The 19,823-nt window shown below is 49.0% G+C and overlaps 1 protein-coding gene across 2 annotated transcripts; it reads right to left on the reverse strand.

Moving 5' to 3' along the window:
• Positions 1-627: 627 nt before the first annotated feature.
• On the reverse strand, positions 628-2,357 carry LOC116966952 (gastrula zinc finger protein XlCGF49.1-like). Of its 2 annotated transcripts, none has more exons than XM_033013339.1 (2): positions 1,639-2,357; positions 628-1,206 (listed from the first exon to the last, which is right to left on the reverse strand). In XM_033013339.1, exons 1-2 carry the CDS (start codon positions 2,344-2,346, stop codon positions 1,108-1,110), a joined length of 807 nt encoding a protein of 268 aa, XP_032869230.1. In that variant the 5' UTR covers positions 2,347-2,357; the 3' UTR covers positions 628-1,107. The 2 variants fall into 2 exon arrangements, with proteins under 2 accessions (XP_032869230.1, XP_032869231.1); XM_033013340.1 differs by lacking the exon at positions 628-1,206 and having other exon boundaries at positions 1,213-2,007; positions 2,089-2,357.
• Between the last annotated feature and the right edge of the window lie 17,466 nt (positions 2,358-19,823).

Here is a 19,823-nt window from a genome sequence, read left to right on the forward strand (position 1 = left end):
AAGACTTCTGACGGGTACCCGTAAAAGGACCATATCACCCCGATTCTGGCCTCTCTCCACTGGCTCCCAGTACGGTACAGAATCAATTTCGAGCTCCTCCTATATGTATACAAATATGTATGCACCTAGACTATGGAACAGCATCCCTCTTCTCATCAGAACTGCCCCCTCCATCGACTCCTTTAAGTCTAGACTTAAAACCTATTTCTACTCACAAGCGTTAGATCTATGTACCACTGTATGTAGCACGTTAGTACCTGCACTGAAGTAAAGCACTTTGGTCAACGAGAGTTGTTTTTAAATGTGCTATAGAAATAAAATTGACGTGACTTAACTTGAAGAATTTGAGGGGTAACTTTTTCTCACGAAGGGTGGTGGGTTTACGGAACAAGCTGCCAGAGGAGGTAGTTGAGGCTGGGACTATCCCAACATTTAAGATACAGTTAGACAGGTACGTGGATAGGACAAGTTTGCAGGGATATGGACCAAACGCGGGCAGGTGGGACTAGTGTAGCCGGGACATATTCGTCTGTGTGGGTAAGTTGGGCCGAAGGGCCTGTTTCCACACTGTATCCCTCTATGACTCTAACACGAAGTGCTGCAGTAACTCGGCGGGTTAGTCACCATCTGTAGAGAGAAGGAATGGATGACATTTCGGGTCGAGACTGAAGAGGGTCTCGACCCGAAGCGTTACCCATTCCTTCCAGCATTTTGTGTCTACCTAAACAGTGCCTATCCACGTCGCAGTGTGCCAGCAGTCTGGAGGAGCGGGTAAAGGCCTTGCCACAGAGTGGGCTAGTAAAGGGCGTTGGCCAGTGTGGATTCACCGGTGCTCTAGCTGGTGGTCAAGGCGGGTGAAGTCCTTGCCACAGGACGGGCAGGGGAAGGGACGCTCACTGCTGTGGGTACGCCAGTGCTGCCACAGGCTTGACATGCGGGTGAAACCCTTGCCACACTCAGCGCACACAAAGGGTCTCTCTCTGGTGTGTATCCTCTGGTGTTCCCTCAGCTCCCGTGCGCTCTTGAAACGCTTGCCGCTGTGGGAGCAGCCGCTCGCCGACGTGGGCCCGCCGGTGTTGCCGCAACCCCCGCGAGCTGTCAAACTTCTCACCGCAGTACGGGCAGTCGTAGGGCTGGCCACTGGTGTGCATGCGCTGGTGAGGCAAGGCGTGGGAGGCCATGGCAAAGCGCTCTCCATACAGCGGGCTGGGGACGGGACGGTGGCCGGCGTGCACCCGCTGATGGGATAGCAGTTTGGTGGAGTGTGAGAAGCCCTTGCCGCACAGGGCGCAGGTGAAGGGGCGCTCGTCGGTGTGGGTACGTTGGTGCTTCAGCAGGCGGTCGGAGCGGGTGAAGCCCTTGCCGCAGTCGCTGCAGGTGAAGGGCCGTTCCCCGGTGTGCAGGCACCTGTGTACCTGCAGGTGTGTGGACGACTTGAAGCCTTTGCCGCAGTCGGAGCAGGTGAAGGGCCGCTCACTGCTGTGCACTCGCCAGTGCTTCTGCAGCCCCGAAGACTGGGCAAAGCTCTTGCCGCAGGTGGAGCAGCCGTAGGGCTTCTCGCCCGTGTGCACCCGCTGGTGGATCTTCAGCCCTTGCGCCCTCTTGAAGTCCCTGCCGCATTTGGAGCAGCTGAAGGGCCTGGGGAAGAGACGGTCGCCGGTGTGCACCTGCTGGTGGGACAGAAGATAGGTGGGGCGGGTGAAGCCCTTGCCGCACTCGGCGCAGGTGAAGGGGCGCTCGCCGGTGTGGGTATGCTGGTGCTCGAGCAGGTTTTTTGAGCAGATGAAGCCCTTGCCGCAGGTCGCTGCAGGTGTAAGGCCACTCCCCGGTGTGCACGCGCCTGTGCACCTTTAGTTGTGGGGACGACTTGAAGCCTTTGCCGCAGTCGGAGCAAGTGAAGGGCCGCTCGCTGCTGTGCAACTGCTGATGCATCCGCAGCCCCGACAACTGGGCAAAGCCCTTGCCACAGGTGGAGCAGTCATAAGGCTTCTCGCCCGTGTGCACCTGCTCGTGCAGCCGCAGACCCGTCAACTGGGCAAAACTCTTGCCGCAGGTGGGGCAGCCATAAGGCTTCTCGCCCGTGTGCACTCGCCAGTGCACCTGCAGCACCGACAATCGGGCAAAGCTCTTGCCGCAGGTGGAGCAGCCATAGGGTTTCTCGCCCGTGTGCATCCGCCGGTGGATCTTCAGCTCAGTCGTCGTTTTGTAGGCCTTGTCACAGTCGGCGCAGCCAAAGGGCTTCTCGCCTGTGTGTACCCGCCGGTGGGCCTCCAGCTGGCTCGGGTACTGGCAGGACTTGCCACACACGTCGCACTCATAATGCTTCTCCTTGTTGTGCCCCGTCATGTGGTCCTCCATCGAAGCTCTGCCCCTCGAAGCTCAGCCCGCACACCGAGCAGATGGGGGGGGGTGGGGTCACTGGCCGCCCTCAATGGCCGCTCACGTCCCCATCTCTCCGTCCACAGCAACGGCTCCTAAACCCTGCAGGAGGGGAACACAGAGGGTCAACAAGCTGGCAAACAGGACATTACTAGCACATGTTGGGTGCGTTTATTGCAAAGGAAACCGTTATATAATTCTGGGCGGCACAGTAGTATAGTTGCTGCCTCGCCTCCAGAGACGCGGGTTCGATCCTGACTACGGATGCTGTCTGTGTGGAGTTTGTACGTTCTCCCCTTGACCCTCGTGGGTTTTTACTCCGGGTGCTCCGGTTTCCTCTAACATTATAAAAACTTTCAGGGTTGTAGATTAATCAGCCTCTGCAAAATTGTTAAATTGGTCCTAATGTGCGTAGGATAGTGCTAGTGCATGGGGTGATCACTGGTCGTAGCGGACTCCGTGAGCCGAAAGACCTGTTTCCGCGCTGCATCTCTAAACTAAACCAAAGAAGGATTTCGGCACAAAACGTCACCCATTCCTTCTCTCCGCAGTTGCTGACTGTCCTGCTGAGTTAATCCAGCACTTTGTCATAGAGTCATACAGCATGGAAACAGGCCCTTCGGCCCAACTGGACCACACCGACTAACATGTCCCATCTGCACTAGTTCCACCTGCACGCGCTTGCTTGGTCCATATCCCTCCAAACCTGTCCCATCCATGTACCTGTCTGTTTCTTAAACCATGGGATTGTCACAGCCTCAACTACCTCCTCTGACAGCTTGTTCCAAACACCTTTGTGTGAAAAACTTTACCCCTCGGATTCCTATTAAATCTTTTCCCCTTCACCTTGAAGGTTCTCTGATCCTCGATTCCCCTACTCTGGGCAAGAGACTCTATGCATCTCTGCGCAGGCAGTGAAGAAAGCGAATGGCATGTTGGCTTTCATAACAATAGGAGATGAGTATAGGAGCAAAGAGGTCCTTCTGCAGTTGTACAGGGCCCTAGTGAGACCACACCTGGAGTATTGTGTGCAGCTTTGGTCTCCAAATTTGAGGAAGGATATTCTTGGTATTGAGGGATGCAGTGTAGGTTCACATGGTTAATTCCCAGAATGGCGTGACTGTCATATGTTGAGAGAATGGAGCGGCTGGGCTTGTATACTTGAATTTAGAAGAATGAGAGGGGCTCTTATTGAGACATATAAGATTATTAAAGGGCCTGTCCCACTTTCATGACCTTTTTTACTCGTGGACATTTTTCATCATGCTAGAAAAAACGCCCCGACCTACTTGATGCCACGAGTACCTACGACTAGCATCACGGCCTGCTACGACCTACTTACGACCTCGTGGCGACCATGCTGTGAGTATGAGTCAAGGGCAAACTCGGCAGAGGTCGTGAAAGTGGGACAGGCCCTTTAGGGTTTGGACCCGCTAGAGGCAGGAAACATGTTCCCGATGTTGTGGGAGTTCAGAACCAGGGCCACAGTTTAAGTCTGAAGAAGGGTTTCGGCCCGAAACGTTGCCTATTTCCTTCGCTCAATAGAGGCTGCTGCACCCGCTGAGTTTCTCCAGCATTTTTGTGTACCTTCGATTTTCCAGCATCTGCAGTCCTTCTTGAACCCACAGTTTAAGAATATGGAGTAAGCCAGTTAAAACGGAGATGAGGAAAAACATTTTCACTCAGAGTTGTGAATCTGTGTAATTCTCTACCTCAGGAGGCAGTGGAGGCCAATTCTCTGGAGGGTTTCAAGAGAGAGTTCGATAGAGCTCTTAAATATAGCAGTCAAGGGATATGGGGAGAAGGCAGAAACAGGGTACTGATTGTGGATGATCAGCCATGATCACAGTAAAACATAGAAACATAGAAAATAGGTGCAGGAGTAGGCCATTCGGCCCTTCGAGCCTGCACCGCCATTCAATATGATCATGGCTGATCATCCAACTCAGTATCCTGTACCTGCCTTCTCTCCATACCCCCTGATCCCTTTAGCCACAAGGGCCACATCTAACTCCCTCTTAAATATAGCCAATGAACTGGCCTCAACTACTTTCTGTGGCAGAGAATTCCAGAGATTCACCACTCTGTGTGAAAAATGTTTTCCTCATCTCGGTTGAAGAAGTGATAAATCTGGCTGTATTTTTTTTAAATCGCCCATGGTTCTCGTGGGTTTTTACATACAAAATGAAAACGCATCTGAAGAAAAATTTACAGCCAGATTTATCACTTCTGAGAATTTTTAGATACCAAAGGAATCAAGAAAAAACACAAATAATGCCTTACGTGATGAGATGCAGTGAGCAAACACGATAATTCCCGATATTTTCAATGTTTACCAAGCACTTTAGCTGCTGTAGTCCCATCAGTTCTCTCTTCTCTATACCTTCATTTCGCTTCACGTTTGGAATTCTAAAGTTGGGTGCATGTCTCTCACACTTACCCCGACTCCCACAGTATTTTTCAGCGCAAAAATTCAACATTTCGGCGGTTTTTAACAGGTTGGAAAGTACGCGTTTCTAGCATTAATAACATATACCGGAAGTGCCGGATGTCTTCCAGTTGGATTTAGCGGCTCCGTGCGTCGAGCCCTATGACCCAGTGACCTTTCGTGCAACTCCCCTATTGGCTCGAAGGGCCGAATGGCCTACTCCTGCACCTATTGTCTATTGACAATTCCCCTCATGATTTTATACACTTCTATAAGGTCACCCCTCATCCGCCTGCACTCCAAGGATAAGAGACCCAGCCTACTCAACCTCTTCCTGTAGCTCACACCCTCTATCCTTTTGTGTCTATCCAGGTACACAAACAAGGTGGGGGAGGTGGGTAGTGGGGGGGAGGGGATAAGTGGGGGGGAGTGGGCGGGGGTGAGGAAGGGTGAGTAGGGGGAGCGGGAAGGAGGGAAGGGGAAGGGGGGGGGGTGTGGAGGGGAGGTGAAGGGGGGGTGAGGAGGGGAGGTGAAGGGGGGTGAGGACGGGAGGTGAAGGGGGGTGCGGAGGGGAGGTGAGGAGGGGAGGTGAAGGGGGGGGTGAGGAGGGGAGGTGAAGGGGGGGGTGAGGAGGGGAGGTGAAGGGGGGGTGAGGAGGGGAGGTGAAGGGGGGGTGAGGAGGGGAGGTGAAGGGGGGGTGAGGAGGGGAGGTGAAGGGGGGGTGAGGAGGGGAGGTGAAGGGGGGGAGGGAGCCGCGTCCGGGAACTAACCTTCGAGCCAACCGTCCGCTCGTCCGACCTGCGCCGTGACGTCCGCCCTGCGCCGTGACGTCGAACGGCTCCGCCCAACGGCCCTGCGCCGTGACGTCACCGCCAGTACGTCAGGAAGAATTTGCAAGATGGCGGGGTTTTTTTTATTTCTAAGGGGGACACAAAATACCGGAGTAACTCAGCGGGACAGGCAGGCAGACAGGCAGGCAGACAGACAGACAGACGGGCAGGCAGACAGACAGACAGACGGGCAGGCAGACAGACAGACAGACAGGCAGACAGACAGGCAGGCAGACAGGCAGGCAGACAGACGGGCAGGCAGACAGACAGACAGACAGACAGACAGACAGACAGACAAACAGACAGGCAGGCAGACAGACAGGCAGACAGACGGGCAGACGGGCAGACAGACAGACAGGCAGGCAGACAGACAGACAGACAGACAGACAGACAGACAGGCAGGCAGACAGACAGACAGACGGGCAGGCAGACAGACAGACAGACAGACAGACAGGCAGGCAGACAGACAGGCAGACAGACGGGCAGGCAGGCAGACAGGCAGGCAGACAGGCAGGCAGACAGACAGACAGACGGGCAGGCAGACAGACAGACAGACAGACAGACAGACAGGCAGACAGCATATCTGGAGAAAAGGAATTGGGCGACATTTCGGGTCGTGACTCTTCTTCAGTCTGAAGGTAGACACAAAAAAAAATGCTGAACTAACTTTGTCACTGGACGGGTTACAACTTAAGAGGCGGGGGCCAGCATTCTCTGGTTTGTCACTGCTACACGGGTGGGTTTAAACTAAATAGAGGGGACGGGGGAGGAGACAAATTGGAAATACAAGGGTGGATTTAAAGGGAAAGAGAGTTTAGGAAAAGTTAAGAAAGACACTAGAATTAACGGGGCATAAAGCTCAGGAAGGGAGAGGAGAGCATGGCCAAGTGAAATAGGAATCGATGTGAAAGGTGAGGTGAGTAATGGATTAAAAGTATATATGAATGCACGAAGTATAAGGAATAAAGTGGGTGAGCTTGGCAAGTTTGATGTTAGAAACATAGAAACATAGAAACATAGAAATTAGGTGCAGGAGTAGGCCATTCGGCCCTTCGAGCCTGCACCGCCATTCAATATGATCATGGCTGATCATCCAACATGTTGTGGGAATTACAGAGACATGGCTGCAAGAGGTAGTAATGTCACAAAATTTTGAGATTAAAAAAATTAAGAATGTCCTGTAGATTATCACATTTGGAGTAGTCCAAATTCGGATCATCTCTGCGAATGCTGTCTCTTTTGCTGGCCATTTGGATTGACAATTCTACATTTCTTCTTCGGAGACATCTATTTAAAATGTAAAGGAAAAAAAAACACTGAACAACATTAACAGAAACAAGTTATTATTTGCAGTTTTAGAAAAAAAGGTGGAAATGATCAAAGTTAAATGCTAAAACAAATAGTAAATATCCACAAAAAATTCGTATTCATCAGTTTCATCAAATCAATTAAATTCATCTAAATTCAATTACTAGATCTAAACATAGAAACGTAGAAAATAGGTGGAGGTGTTTCCCATTCGGCCCTTCGAGCCTGCACCGCCATTCAATATGATCATGGCTGATCATCCAACTCAGTATCCTTTACCTGCCTTCTCTCCATACCCCCTGATCCCTTTTGCCACAAGGGCCACATCTAACTCCCTCTTAAATATAGCCAATGAACTGGCCTCAACTACCTTCTGTGGCAGAGAGTTCCAGAGACTCACCACTCTCTGCGTGAAAAATGTTTTTCTCATCTCGGTCCTAAAGGATTTCCCCTTTATCCTTAAACAGTGACCCCTTGTCCTGGACTTCCCCAACATCGGAAACAATCTTCCTGCATCTAGCCTGTCCAACCCCCTAAGAATTTTGTAAGTTTCTATAAGACCCCCCTCAATCTTTCAAATTCTAGCGAGTACAAGCCGAGTCTATCCAGTCTTTCTTCATATGAAAGTCCTGACATCCCAGAAATCAGTCTGGTGAACCTTCTCTGTACTCCCTTTAAGGCAAGAATCGATGTGTATCTATCCATCTATCCATTTCTTAAGAAAAGGCTTTTTTTTTTAATAGCCTAAGTATCTAAACAGGGCTGCCAACTCTCTTGCTTTGAGCGTGAGAATGACGCCCTCAAGCAAACTCTCATGCCCTCATGCTGATCAGAAATTTCTCACGCTCTGTGGTGAGAAATTCTGTGATCAATGAAAATGTCAAAACTCGGATAAACTGCACGAGGAAAACATTTTTCACACAGAGAGTGGTGAATCTCTGGAATTCTCTGCCGCAGAAGGTAGTTGAGGCCAGTTCATTGGCTATATTTAAGAGGGAGTTAGATGTGGCCCTTGTGGCTAAAGGGATCAGGGGGTATGGAGAGAAGGCAGGTACAGGATACTGAGTTGAATGATCAGCCATGATCATATTGAATGGCGGTGCAGGCTCGAAGGGCCGAATGGCCTACTCCTGCATCTATTTTCTATGTTTCTATGTCCGCGGGTGTTGGAGAGCTGGGGCTGAGGAAGGGATGGGAGCAGAACCAGCGGCGGGAACAGATGCGGGGAGCCGGGCTGCGTGTGTTTGCGGGGTTGGCGAGTCGCTCGCTGCAGTTCCGGCCATAGAGCTGGGCCGTCGGAGTCCCGGGCCGTCGGAGGCGTCGGAAGCGTCGCGCCGCTGCGCGAGAGTCTCTGTGCCGAAGGGACAGACTCTCAAAGTGAGGTGGAGAGAGAGAGAGAGGGGAAGGAGACAGGTAGACAGTGGGGAGAGAGAGAGGGGGTGAGAGGAGACGGAGAGGAGAGACAGGGGGGAGTGAATGGAGAGAGAGAGGGGGAGAGGTAGGGGAGAGTGAGGTGGGAGAAGGGGGGAAGAGAGAGAGGGGTGAGAGGGAAGAGAGAGGGGGTGGAGAGGGAGGAGATGGTAGGAGAGAATGCGAGAGAGAGGGGGAAGAGAGAGGGGAGGTAAAAGAGAGAGGAGGGAGAGAGGGGGAAAGAGAGATGAGAGGGGGCAAAGATACAAGATACAAGATGCATTTATTTGTCACATGTGCCAGATGGCACAGTTAAATGAGATTACCATCCAGCCATACAATAAAAATAAAGAACACAATACACGATAGAATTCAACATAAAACATCCCCACACAGCAGAATCAAACTTTCCCACTGTGAGGGAAGGCACCAAAGTCAGTCTCTTCCTCTAATGTTCCCCAATGTTCACCCGTGGTCGGGGCATCCCCGAGCCCTCTGCAGTCGCCGCTACGGGCCGCCCGATGTTCAGGCCCGCTCGCCGGGGTGATGTAAGACCGACATCAGGGCTGGGGGACGTCCTCAGCGGCCTGGACAACAGAGTTGGCCACCTCCTACCGGAGTCCGCGGGGCGGAGACTGATGCTGGCGGCCCTCGGCAAAGGGCCCCAGGACTCCGTGATGACGGTCAGCGCCGCCCGCGTTGGATGCTCTCCCAAACCGGTGCTCCACGATGTTGGAGCAGCGGCCCAACGCTCCGGAGCTCCAAACGGCGATCCAAGTAGGCATCGCCCGCTCCGTGGTGAATCCAGCGCCGCGCCACCGCTGTTGAAGCTCTGGTCCGGTTCCTGGTCCCCGGCAGGAAAGGCCACTCCGATCCAGGCGGTAAGCCGCGAGGTGGGGAGCGAGGACGCGACTCGGAGAAATAGTCGCGTCCCCGCCAGGAAGCGACTGGGAAACTGTTTCCCCCTTACCCTGCCCCCCTCCCCCACATAGAAAAGTTAAGGTTTCCCCCCAAAACAGATTTTAAACTAACTAAAAATTAAAAAAAAGATTGAAAGGACAAACAGGCTGGAGGCAGAGGCTGCCGTCAGTGCAGAGCCCCTAGTGGCATCTCTCAAAGATGAGATAGAGACAGGAGAAAGAGAGAGGGGAGAGAGAGCAAGGGGGAGAGTGAGGTGGGAGGGAGAAATGGAGGAGAGAGAGATGGAGAGAGAGGAGGAGAGATAGATGAGAGAGGGATGGAAGAGAGAGAAGTGAGAGGAGAGACAGAGAGAGAGGGAAGAGTATGTGGAGAGGGGGAGATAGAGAAGAAAGAGAGGGGGAGAGAGAATTAGGGGAAACAGAGAGGAGAGAGAGTTAGGGGAAGAGAGGGGAGAGAGAGTTAGGGGAAAGAGGGGAGAGATTTAGGGGAGGGGGGGAGAGATGGGGGAAGAGTGAGGTGGGGAGAGAGAGGGGGGGAGAGAAGAGATAGGGAAGGGGAGAGAGTGAGAGGGGAGGACAGGGGAGAGAGAGGGGGTGAGAGGAGAGACAAAGGGAGAGAGGGGAAAGAGAGGGGGAGGGGAGAGAGAGGGGGGTTGAGAGGAGAGCGGAAGAGAGGGGAGAGAGAGAGAGAGAGGGATGAGAGTGAGGTGGGAGAGAGAGAGGGGAGATAAAGAGAGGTGGAGAGAGGGTGGAGAGAGAGAGAGGTGGAGGGGGAGAGGGGGATAGAGAGGCAGGGCTGCCAACTCCCATGCATTGAGCGTGAGAATCACGCATTTCACCAATTTCTCACGATGATCACAAATTTCTTACGCTCTTGTGAGAAATTCTGTGATCAACGAAAATTTCAAAACTCATATCAACTGCATGGGCCGCGGGTGTTGGAAGCAGAAGCAGTGGCAGGGACAGATGCGGACGGGGAGCGGGGTTGGCGAGTGTTTGCCGGGCTGGCGAGTCGCTCACTGCAGCTCCGGCCATGGAGCAGCCTCAGTGTAAGAGTCCCGGGCCGTCGGAGGCATCGAAGCGTTGCACCGCTGCCTTGAGAGTCTCTTTACCGAATTCGCCCAGGTGACCGGCATGGATCAGGCTGCGGCTCGGTGCATCCTGGAGGACAACCAGTGGCTGCTGGAAGTAAGTACCAAGCACTGGGTAGAAACGATGGAAGATAGTGGACTTCAAATGGGGGTGGTTGGTGAAAGCATCCTGCTTGCCTGCTAGATTTTCACTTACTGTAACTGCAGAAAAAATGTTCCCGATGTTGGGGCGTTCAGAACCATGGGTCACAGTTTAAGAATAAAGGGGGGGGGGGCAGTTAGGACTGAGATGAGGACCAACTTTCTTCATGCAGAGAGTTGTGAATCTGTGGAATTCTCTGCCGCAGAAGGCAGTGCAGGCCAATTCACTGGATGTTTTCAAGAGAGAGTTACATTTAGTTCTTGGGGCTAACGACATTAAGGGATATGGGGAAAAAACAGGAGAGGTACAGATTTTAGATGAATAGTCATGATCATATTGAATGGCAGTGCTGGCTCGAAGGGCCGATGGCCTATTCCTGCACCTAATTTCTATGTTTCTATGCTTGAGTATATGGCAATAAAACTCGATCACTTGATTTTGAAGCATTCATGCATGGTGGAGATATAATGTAGTCATAGAGTGATACAGTGTGAAAACAGGCCCTTCGGCGCAACTTGCCCACACCCGCCAACATGTCCCAGCTACGCTACCTACTTTTGGTCCATACCTCCAAACCTGTCCTATCCATGTATCAGTCCAACATTTTCTTAAATGTTGGGATGGTCCCTGCCTCAACTACCTCCTCTGGCAGCTTGTTCCATACACCCATCACCCTTTGTGTGGATAAAGTTACCCCTCAAAAAGTTACCTCTTAAAAATACTTCATACAAAAAACATTGGAATCATACTTCTACAGTGCACTAAAACATGATTTTAATACATCAAATTTCAAAAAGTTCCTACCCTGGGAGGGGACACACCCTTCTTCCACACCCTCTCCCCACTCGGTTGCTCCAGTCCCTCACCGGGTACTCCCAAGGCCAATGATCAGTGATCGCACAGCCTCCCCCTTTCAAAAACGCTCCAATCCAATTTAAAGCATATATATTGCATTCAAGTGTAAGTTAAAAGACTCACTACAGTATGCACCATATTGCTCAATTTCAAGCGCTTCAAGCCGCGGGCGCACGGACTTTAGCATCACGGAGCCTGCGATCCTTTCCACAGAATCGCCTGTGAAGAGCTCCATCCGCGGGGCCTGTGGACTTTAACACCATGGAGCGTGCAAACTCCACACGGACCGCGCGATGGCCACCCTGCCCAGAGACAGGCCCTTCGGCCCATCTCATCCTAGCTACCCCGGGCTTTCTGCAACGCAATCTTGCACCGTTCTGCACTGGATATTGCATTTATTGCGTTTATCACCACTGTATGTACACTGTTTGCTCTGGCGGCTGCGTGTAAATGTCATTGCCTCCCCGTCGATGTGCAGAACAACAAACTAATGAAGCATCTGGAACAGTTCTCCTGGGTTGCTGCAGGCTGAAGCATCAAAAGACTACCCTGTTGAGCCCCGTCAATCCCACAGCACAGAAACACACAGTCATGCCTGTCGAAGTTAGTCCCACATGCCCGCGTCTGACCCCTAATCCTCTCTCCGTTTCCCACCCATGCACTTTAGTAAGGAGTTGAGGAGGAATTTCTTTAGCCAGAGGATGGTAAATCTGTGGAATTCATTATCACAGACGGCGGTGGAGGCCAATTTACCAAGTATCGTTTAGATTTTAGAGATATTGCGCGGAAACAGACCCTTCAGCCCACCGAGTCCTCGCCGATCAGCGATCACACCGTTCACTAGCTCCATCCTACACACATCACAGAAGCCAATTAATCTGCAAACCTGTACGTCTTTGGAATGCGGGAGGAAATCGGAGCACCCGGAGAAAACCCACGCAGATCACGAGGATAACGTACAAACTCCATACAGACAGCATCCGTAGTCAGGATGGAACCTGGGTCGCTGGCGTTGTGAGGCAGCAATTCTACCGCAGTACCACTGTGCCGCGCCATTTAAAGCACAGATTGACATGTTCCTGATTAATACGGGTGTCGGGTTATGGGGAGAAGGCAGGAGAATGGGGTTGAGAGGGAGAGATAGATCCGTTATTATTGAATGGTGGAGCAGACTCGATGGGCCGAATGGCCTAATCATAATCACTATTTATTATCCAAGTATATTTTGCAACATACAAGGAATTTGATTTGCCATGCAGTCATATCAATAACAAGCACCAAGACACACAACATATATTTTAACATTAACATCCATCACATTCCTCACTGTGATAGAAGGTGAAAAAAAACGTACAAACTCTTCCCTTCTTCCTTCTCCCGCGGTCAGGGCACTTGAAACTTTCGTTGTCGGGGAGATCTTCGCTCCCGTAGCTGGCGTTCGGGCCCTCCGCATCGGGGTGATCAAGTTCCTGCATCGGGGGGATCTCGGCTCCCTGCTCCGGGCAATCGGACCCCGGGTCGGGGCTAGTCGAACCTCCTGCGACTCTGGAGCTTCCCGACATCGGTCTGTGCCCGAGGCTGCGAGCTCCTCGATGTTGAAATCCACAGGTCGCAGAAGGCAAGAACAGTAAAGGCTGTGAGAGAAGATAATAGACAATAGGTGCAGGAATAGGCCATTCGGCCCTTCGAGCCAGCACCGCCATTCAATGTGATCATGCCTGATTATCCACAATCAGTACCCCGTTCCTGCCTTCTCCCCATATCCCCTGACACCGCTATCTTTAAGAACCCTATCAAGCTTTCTCTAGAACGTATCCAGAGAACTGGTCTTCACTAAGGCAGAGAATTCCACAGACTCACAATTCTGTGTGAAAAAGTGTTTCCTCATCTCCGTTCTAAATGCCTTACCCCTTATTCTTAAACTGTGCCCCCTGGTTCTGGACTCCCCCAACAAATGAAAAGGTTTACTTCTTAATAAACGGACAACTCACAAAAACGTTAGGTAGACCAACTCAAGCTTTACTGATCAACGGCCGAGAAGTGACGGGGATACACCAGTCAAGTAGGTGGCAGGATAGATTGGAGGGCTCATCTAGGGAGGATATTTGGGTGGAACTGAGAAGTTGGAAAGGTGTAGCAACACTTATAGGGGTGTATTATAGACCGCCAAATGGGGATCGAGAATTGGAAGAGCAAATATGTAAGGAGATAGCGGATATTAGTAGTAAGCACAAGGTAGTGATTGTGGGAGATTTCAACTTTCCACACATAGACTGGGAAACACATTCTGTAAATGGGCTGGATGGTTTGGAATTTGTAAAATGTGTGCAGGATAGTTTTTTGCAGCAATACATAGAGGTACCTACTAGAGGAGGGGCAGTGCTGGACCTCCTGTTAGGAAATGAGACGGGACAGGTGGCGGAAGTATGCGTTGGGGAGCACTTCGGGTCCAGTGATCACAATACCATTAGTTTCAATATAATTATGGAGAGGGTCAGAACTGGACCTAGGGTTGAGATTTTTGATTGGAGAAAGGCTAACTTTGATGAGATGTGAAATGATTTAAAAGGAGTGAACTGGGACATTTTGTTTTATGGGAAGGTTGTAGAAGAGAAATGGAGGACATTTAAAGGGGAAATTTTAAGAGTACAGAATCTTTATGTTCCTGTTCGGTTGAAAGGAAACAGTAAACATTGGAAAGAGCCCTGGTTTTCAAGGGAAATTGGACATCTTGTTCGGAAAAAGAGGGAGATCTACAATAATTATAGGCAGCATGAAGTAAATGAGGTGCTTGAGGAGTATAAGGAATGTAAAAAGAATCTTAAGAAAGAAATTAGAAAAGCTAAAAGAAGACATGAGGTTGCTTTGGCAAGTAAGGTGAAAGTAAATCCAAAGGGTTTCTACAGCTATATTAATAGCAAAAGGATAACGAGGGATAAAATTGGTCCATTGGAGAGACAGAGTGGACAGCTATCTGCAGAGCCAAAAGAGATGGGGGAGATATTGAACAATTTATTTTCTTCGGTATTCACCAAGGAGAAGGATATTGAATTATGTGAGGTAAGGGAAACTAGTAGAGTAGCTATGGATACTATGAGTTTCAAAGTAAAAGAAGTACTGACACTTTTGAAAAATATAAAAGTGGATAAGTCTCCAGGTCCTGACAGGATATTCCCTAGGACATTGAGGGAAGTTAGTGTAGAAATAGCAGGGGCTATGACAGAAATATTTCAAATGTCATTAGAAACGGGAATAGTCCCCGAGGATTGGCGTACTGCGCATGTTGTTCCATTGTTTAAAAAGGGTTCTAAAAGTAAACCTAGTAATTATAGACCTGCTAGTTTGACTTCAGTGGTGGGCAAATTAATGGAAAAGATACTTAGAGATAATATATATATAAGCATCTGGATAAACAGGGTCTGATTAGGAACAGTCAACCTGGATTTGTGCCTGGAAGGTCATGTTTGACTAATCTTCTTGAATTTTTTGAAGAGGTTACTAGGGAAATTGACGAGGGTAAAGCAGTGGATGTTGTCTATATGGACTTTAGTGAGGCCTTTGACAAGGTTCCTCATGGAAGGTTGGTTAAGAAGGTTCAACTGTTGGGTATAAATGCAGGAGTAGCAAGATGGATTCAACAGTGGCTGAATGGGAGAAGCCAGAGGGTAATGGTGGATGGCTGTTTGTCGGGTTGGAGGCAGGTGACTAGTGGGGTGCCTCAGGGATCTGTGTTGGGTCCTTTGTTGTTTGTCATGTACATCAATGATCTGGATGAAGGTGTGGTAAATTGGATTAGTAAGTATGCAGATGATACCAAGATAGGGGGTGTTGTGGATAATGAAGAGGATTTCCAAAGTCTACGGAGTGATTTAGGCCATTTGGAAGAATGGGCTGAAAGATGGCAGATGGAGTTTAATGCTGATAAATGTGAGGTGCTACACCTTGGCAGGACAAATCAAAATAGGACGTACATGGTAAATGGTAGGGAATTGAAGAATACAGTTGAACAGAGGGATCTGGGAATAACCGTGCATAGTTCCTTGAAGGTGGAATCTCATATAGATAGGGTGGTAAAGAAAGCTTTTGGTATGCTAGCCTTTATAAATCAGAGCATTGAGTATAGAAGCTGGGATGTAATGTTAAAATTGTACAAGGCATTGGTGAGACCAAATCTGGAGTATGGTGTACAATTTTGGTCGCCCAATTATAGGAAGGATGTCAACAAAATAGAGAGTACAGAGGAGATTTACTAGAATGTTGCCTGGGTTTCAACAACTAAGTTACAGAGAAAGGTTGAATAAGTTAGGTCTTTATTCTCTGGAGCGCAGAAGGTTAAGGGGGGACTTGATAGAGGTCTTTAAAATGATGAGAGGGATAGACAGAGTTGATGTGGACAAGCTTTTCCCTTTGAGAATAGGGAAGATTCAAACGAGAGGACATGACTTCAGAATTAAGGGACAGAAGTTTAGGGGTAACATGAGGGGGAACTTCTTTACTCAGAGAGTGGTAGCGGTGTGGAATGAGCTTCCAGTAGAAGTGGTGGAGGCAGGTTCGTTGGTATCATTTAAAAATAAATTGGATAGGCATATGGATGAGAAGGGAATGGAGGGTTATGGTATGAGTGCAGGCAGGTGGGACTAAGGGAAAAAAGTTGTTCGGCACGGACTTGTAGGGCCGAGATGGCCTGTTTCCGTGCTGTAATTGTTATATGGTTATATGGTTATAAGTAAGCAACACAGACATTTGACTTCCCCGCGCCACCACTTCAATGAACAGAGCTTTGCAACGTGTTTATATACAGTGTGTCAGTTAATCACATTAGTCATGGCTACATCACTTCATCACATTTTGAAGAGGTCACAAGATTCAGTCAAAACACATCACCAGCCGACGACTCTGAGCTAGTCTCTCTTATCAATTGTTAGACACATTTCAAGTTCAAGTTCAAGTTCAAGTGAGTTTATTGTCATGTGTCCCTGTATTGGACAATGAAATTCTTGCTTTGCTTAAGCACACAGAAAATAGTAGGCATTTACTACAAAACAGATAAATGTGTCCATATACCATGATATAAATATATACACACATGAATAAATAAACTGGTAAAGTGCAAATAACAGAAAGTGGTTATTAATAATCAGAGTTTTGTCCGAGCCAGGTTTAATAGCCTGATGGCTGTGGGGAAGTAGCTATTCCTGAACCTGGTTGTTGCAGTCTTCAGGCTCCTGTACCTTCTACCTGAAGGTAGCAGTACCGGTCATTGTCTCAATATACATTAACCTGAGGCAAGCCTGGACTTGTCTCTCTCTCTTATCAATCTACCGGAGAAGCCCTGCTTGAGACAAAATATAAGCTATAACCTAGTCCAGGATCCCATAATATCTATATTACTAAAACTCTGTTCTTGACCGGTTTTGGCGATCTGTGCTGCGATTTCCGAGAGAACGCCACCACCTACGGCCGTCATTTTTGGCCACCTTGCTCAGAGCCCCCCTCCGCCGCATGTGTGCCGAGGATTTTTCCCATCGATGAAATATGACAGAGATATGCTTTTACAAAATTCCCCATTCTCTCTGCTGCCCCTGCTGGAGGGAGGGAGAGGGACTATAAAACCAGGAAGTGGTGTGCCTCAATCAGTCTCTGCAAGTGGTGTGCCTCAATCAGAGCTCTGAATGACACTGAACAAATGTCTCCACAGCTGTGAGTACCCATAATGTGGTTTTAAATGAAATATATGGGGTAGTTGGAAGTAAAAAGCACTGCCTGCAAATGGTTGTTTCGGTTTGGTGGGAAGTAAAAAGGCACTCTCTATCTTAGATATACTGATTACTCCTCTAGAACAGAGAGGAAAAGAGGAAGAGAGAGCGTGATAGAGAGAGAGCGCAGCGAGCGCTATAGCTAGCGAGCGCGATCGAGCGAGAGATATAAGCGCGAGCGCGAGAGCCAGATAGAGCAGCGAGAAGCGAGATAGAGAGAGCGCTAGCGTGCGTAGAGAGATGGATATCTCGATAAGCTCTAGAATCTATCGCTAGATCGCGCTAGCGTCGATATTATAGACTTATCTATCCTCGGCCTCTACCTTCACTCTCTCTCTATTACACCTTTCAACTCTCACATCTCTATCTCCTCCCCCACCTTTCCCCCTCCCACCACCCCTCTTCTCCTCTCCCCACCCCCCATCCCTCTTGCCCCTCTCTCTGTGACTCTCGCTCTCCCTGTCTCTGCCCCTTCTCTCTCTGCCCTCACTCTCTACCCCCCCCCCCCTTCCCCTCTCTCTAGATGTGACTGCAAGTTTGGGGCTATGCGTCAGTAGATAGGGTGGTTATTGGGTAAAAGGAGCAAATTAATAATATTCATATAATATCAAGGGGGGTAATTAGCGTGAGTGCGGGGGGGGGGGGGATAGTTAGTGTGTGTGACGCTGCATGCCGCCTCCCTCCCACAACCGCACGTTGGGGAAACAGACCCAACGGGTCTGCACTTGGTCTAGTATCTTTATATATTTAAAAGCATTTAACCTTTTCGTTGGGAACATATTTCCTGCCTATAGCGTGTCCAAAACCTTAATAATCTTGTATGTTTCAATAAGAAACCCTCTCATCCTTTTAAATTCTAGAGTATACAAGCCCAGCCGCTCCATTCTCCCAGATGACAGTCCCGCCATCCCGGGAATTAACCTGGTGAACCTACGCTGCACTCCCTCAATAGCAAGAATGTCCTTCCACAAATTAGGGGACCAAAACCGTACACAATACTCAAGGTGTGGTCTCACTATGGCCCTGTACAACTGCAGAAGGACCTCTTTGCTCCTTTTCTCAACTCCTCTTGTTAAGAAAGGCCAACATGCCATTCGCTTTCTTCACTGCCTTCTGTACCTGCATGTTTACTTTCAATGACTAATGAACAAGGACCCCCGGTCCCATTGTACTTCCCCTTCCCAACTTGACATCATTTAGATAATAATCTCCCTTCCTGTTTTTGACACCAAAGTGTATAACCTCACATTTATCCACATTAAACTGCATCTGCCCACTGACCCACCCTGTCCAAGTCACCCTGCATTCTCATACCATCCTCCTCACAGTTCAACTGCCACCCAGCTTTGTGTCATCTGCAAATTTGCTAATGTTACTTTTAATCCCTTCATCTAAATCATTGATATATATTTTAAATAACTGTGGTCGCAGCACTGAACCTTGTGGTACCCCACTAGTCACTGCCTGCAATTTGGAAAGGGACCCGTTAATCCCCAATCTTTGTTTCCTGTCTGCCAACCACTTCTCTATCCATGTCAGCACTCTTCCCCCAATACCATGTGCCGTACTTTTGCCCACTAATCTCAGATGTGGGACCTTATCAAATGCTTTCTGAAAGTCCAGGTACACTACATCCACTGTCTCTCCCTTGTCCATTTCCCTAGTTACATCCTCCAAAAATTCCAGAAGATTACTCAAGCATGATTTCCCCATCGTAAATCCATGCTGACTCGGACCGATCTTGCTACTGCTATCCAAATGTTCGGCTATATCATCTTTTATAATTGACTCCAGCATCTTCCCCACCACCGATGTCAGGCTAACTGGTCTATAATTCCCAGTTTTCTCTCTCCCGCTTTTCTTAAAAAGTGGGATAAAATTAGCTACCCTCCAATCCACAGGAACTGATCCTGAATCTCTGGAATATTGGAAAATGATCACCAATGCATCCATGATTTCTAGTGCCACTTCCTTAAATACCCTGGGATGCAGATGGGGATTTATCAGCCTTCAGTCCCATCAGTCTATCCAACACCATTTCCTGCCTAATGTGGATTTCCTTCAGTTCCTCCGTCACCCCAGTTCCTCTGGCCACTAGTACATCAGGAAGATTGTTTGTGTCTTCTTCAGTGAAGATGGATCCAAAGTACCTGGTGAATTCGTCTGCCATTTCCTTCTTCCACATAATCAATTCACCTGTTTCTGTCATCACTATTTTTGCTGCCTTAACTATTTTTTTTCCTTTTCACATACCTTAAGAAGCGTTTACTATCCTCCTTTATATTCTTAGCTAGCTTACCGTCGTACCTCATCTTTTCTCTCCGTATTGCCTTTTTAGTTATCTTCTGTTGCTCTTTAAAAAATTCCCAATCCTCTTGCTTCCCGCTCTTCATTGCTATGGTATACTTCTCTTTTATTTTTATACTGTCCTTGACTTCCCTCAGAATCTTACTTCATGGTTGGAATGAACTGATACTGCACCTTCTGCATTATTCCTTGAAATACCTGCCATTGTTCTTCATCTGTCATCCCAGCTAGGGTATCTTTCTACTCAACTTTGGCCAGCTCCTCCCTCATGGCCCCATAGTCTCCTTTGTTCAACTGTTACACTGACACTTCTGATTTTCCCTTCTCCCTCTCAAATTGTAGATTAAAACTTAATATATTATGGTCACCTAATGGCTCCTTAACCTCGAGTTCCTTG

This window comes from Amblyraja radiata, chromosome 38, assembly GCF_010909765.2.
Source record: "Amblyraja radiata isolate CabotCenter1 chromosome 38, sAmbRad1.1.pri, whole genome shotgun sequence".
Classification (NCBI taxonomy): Eukaryota; Metazoa; Chordata; class Chondrichthyes; order Rajiformes; family Rajidae; genus Amblyraja; species Amblyraja radiata.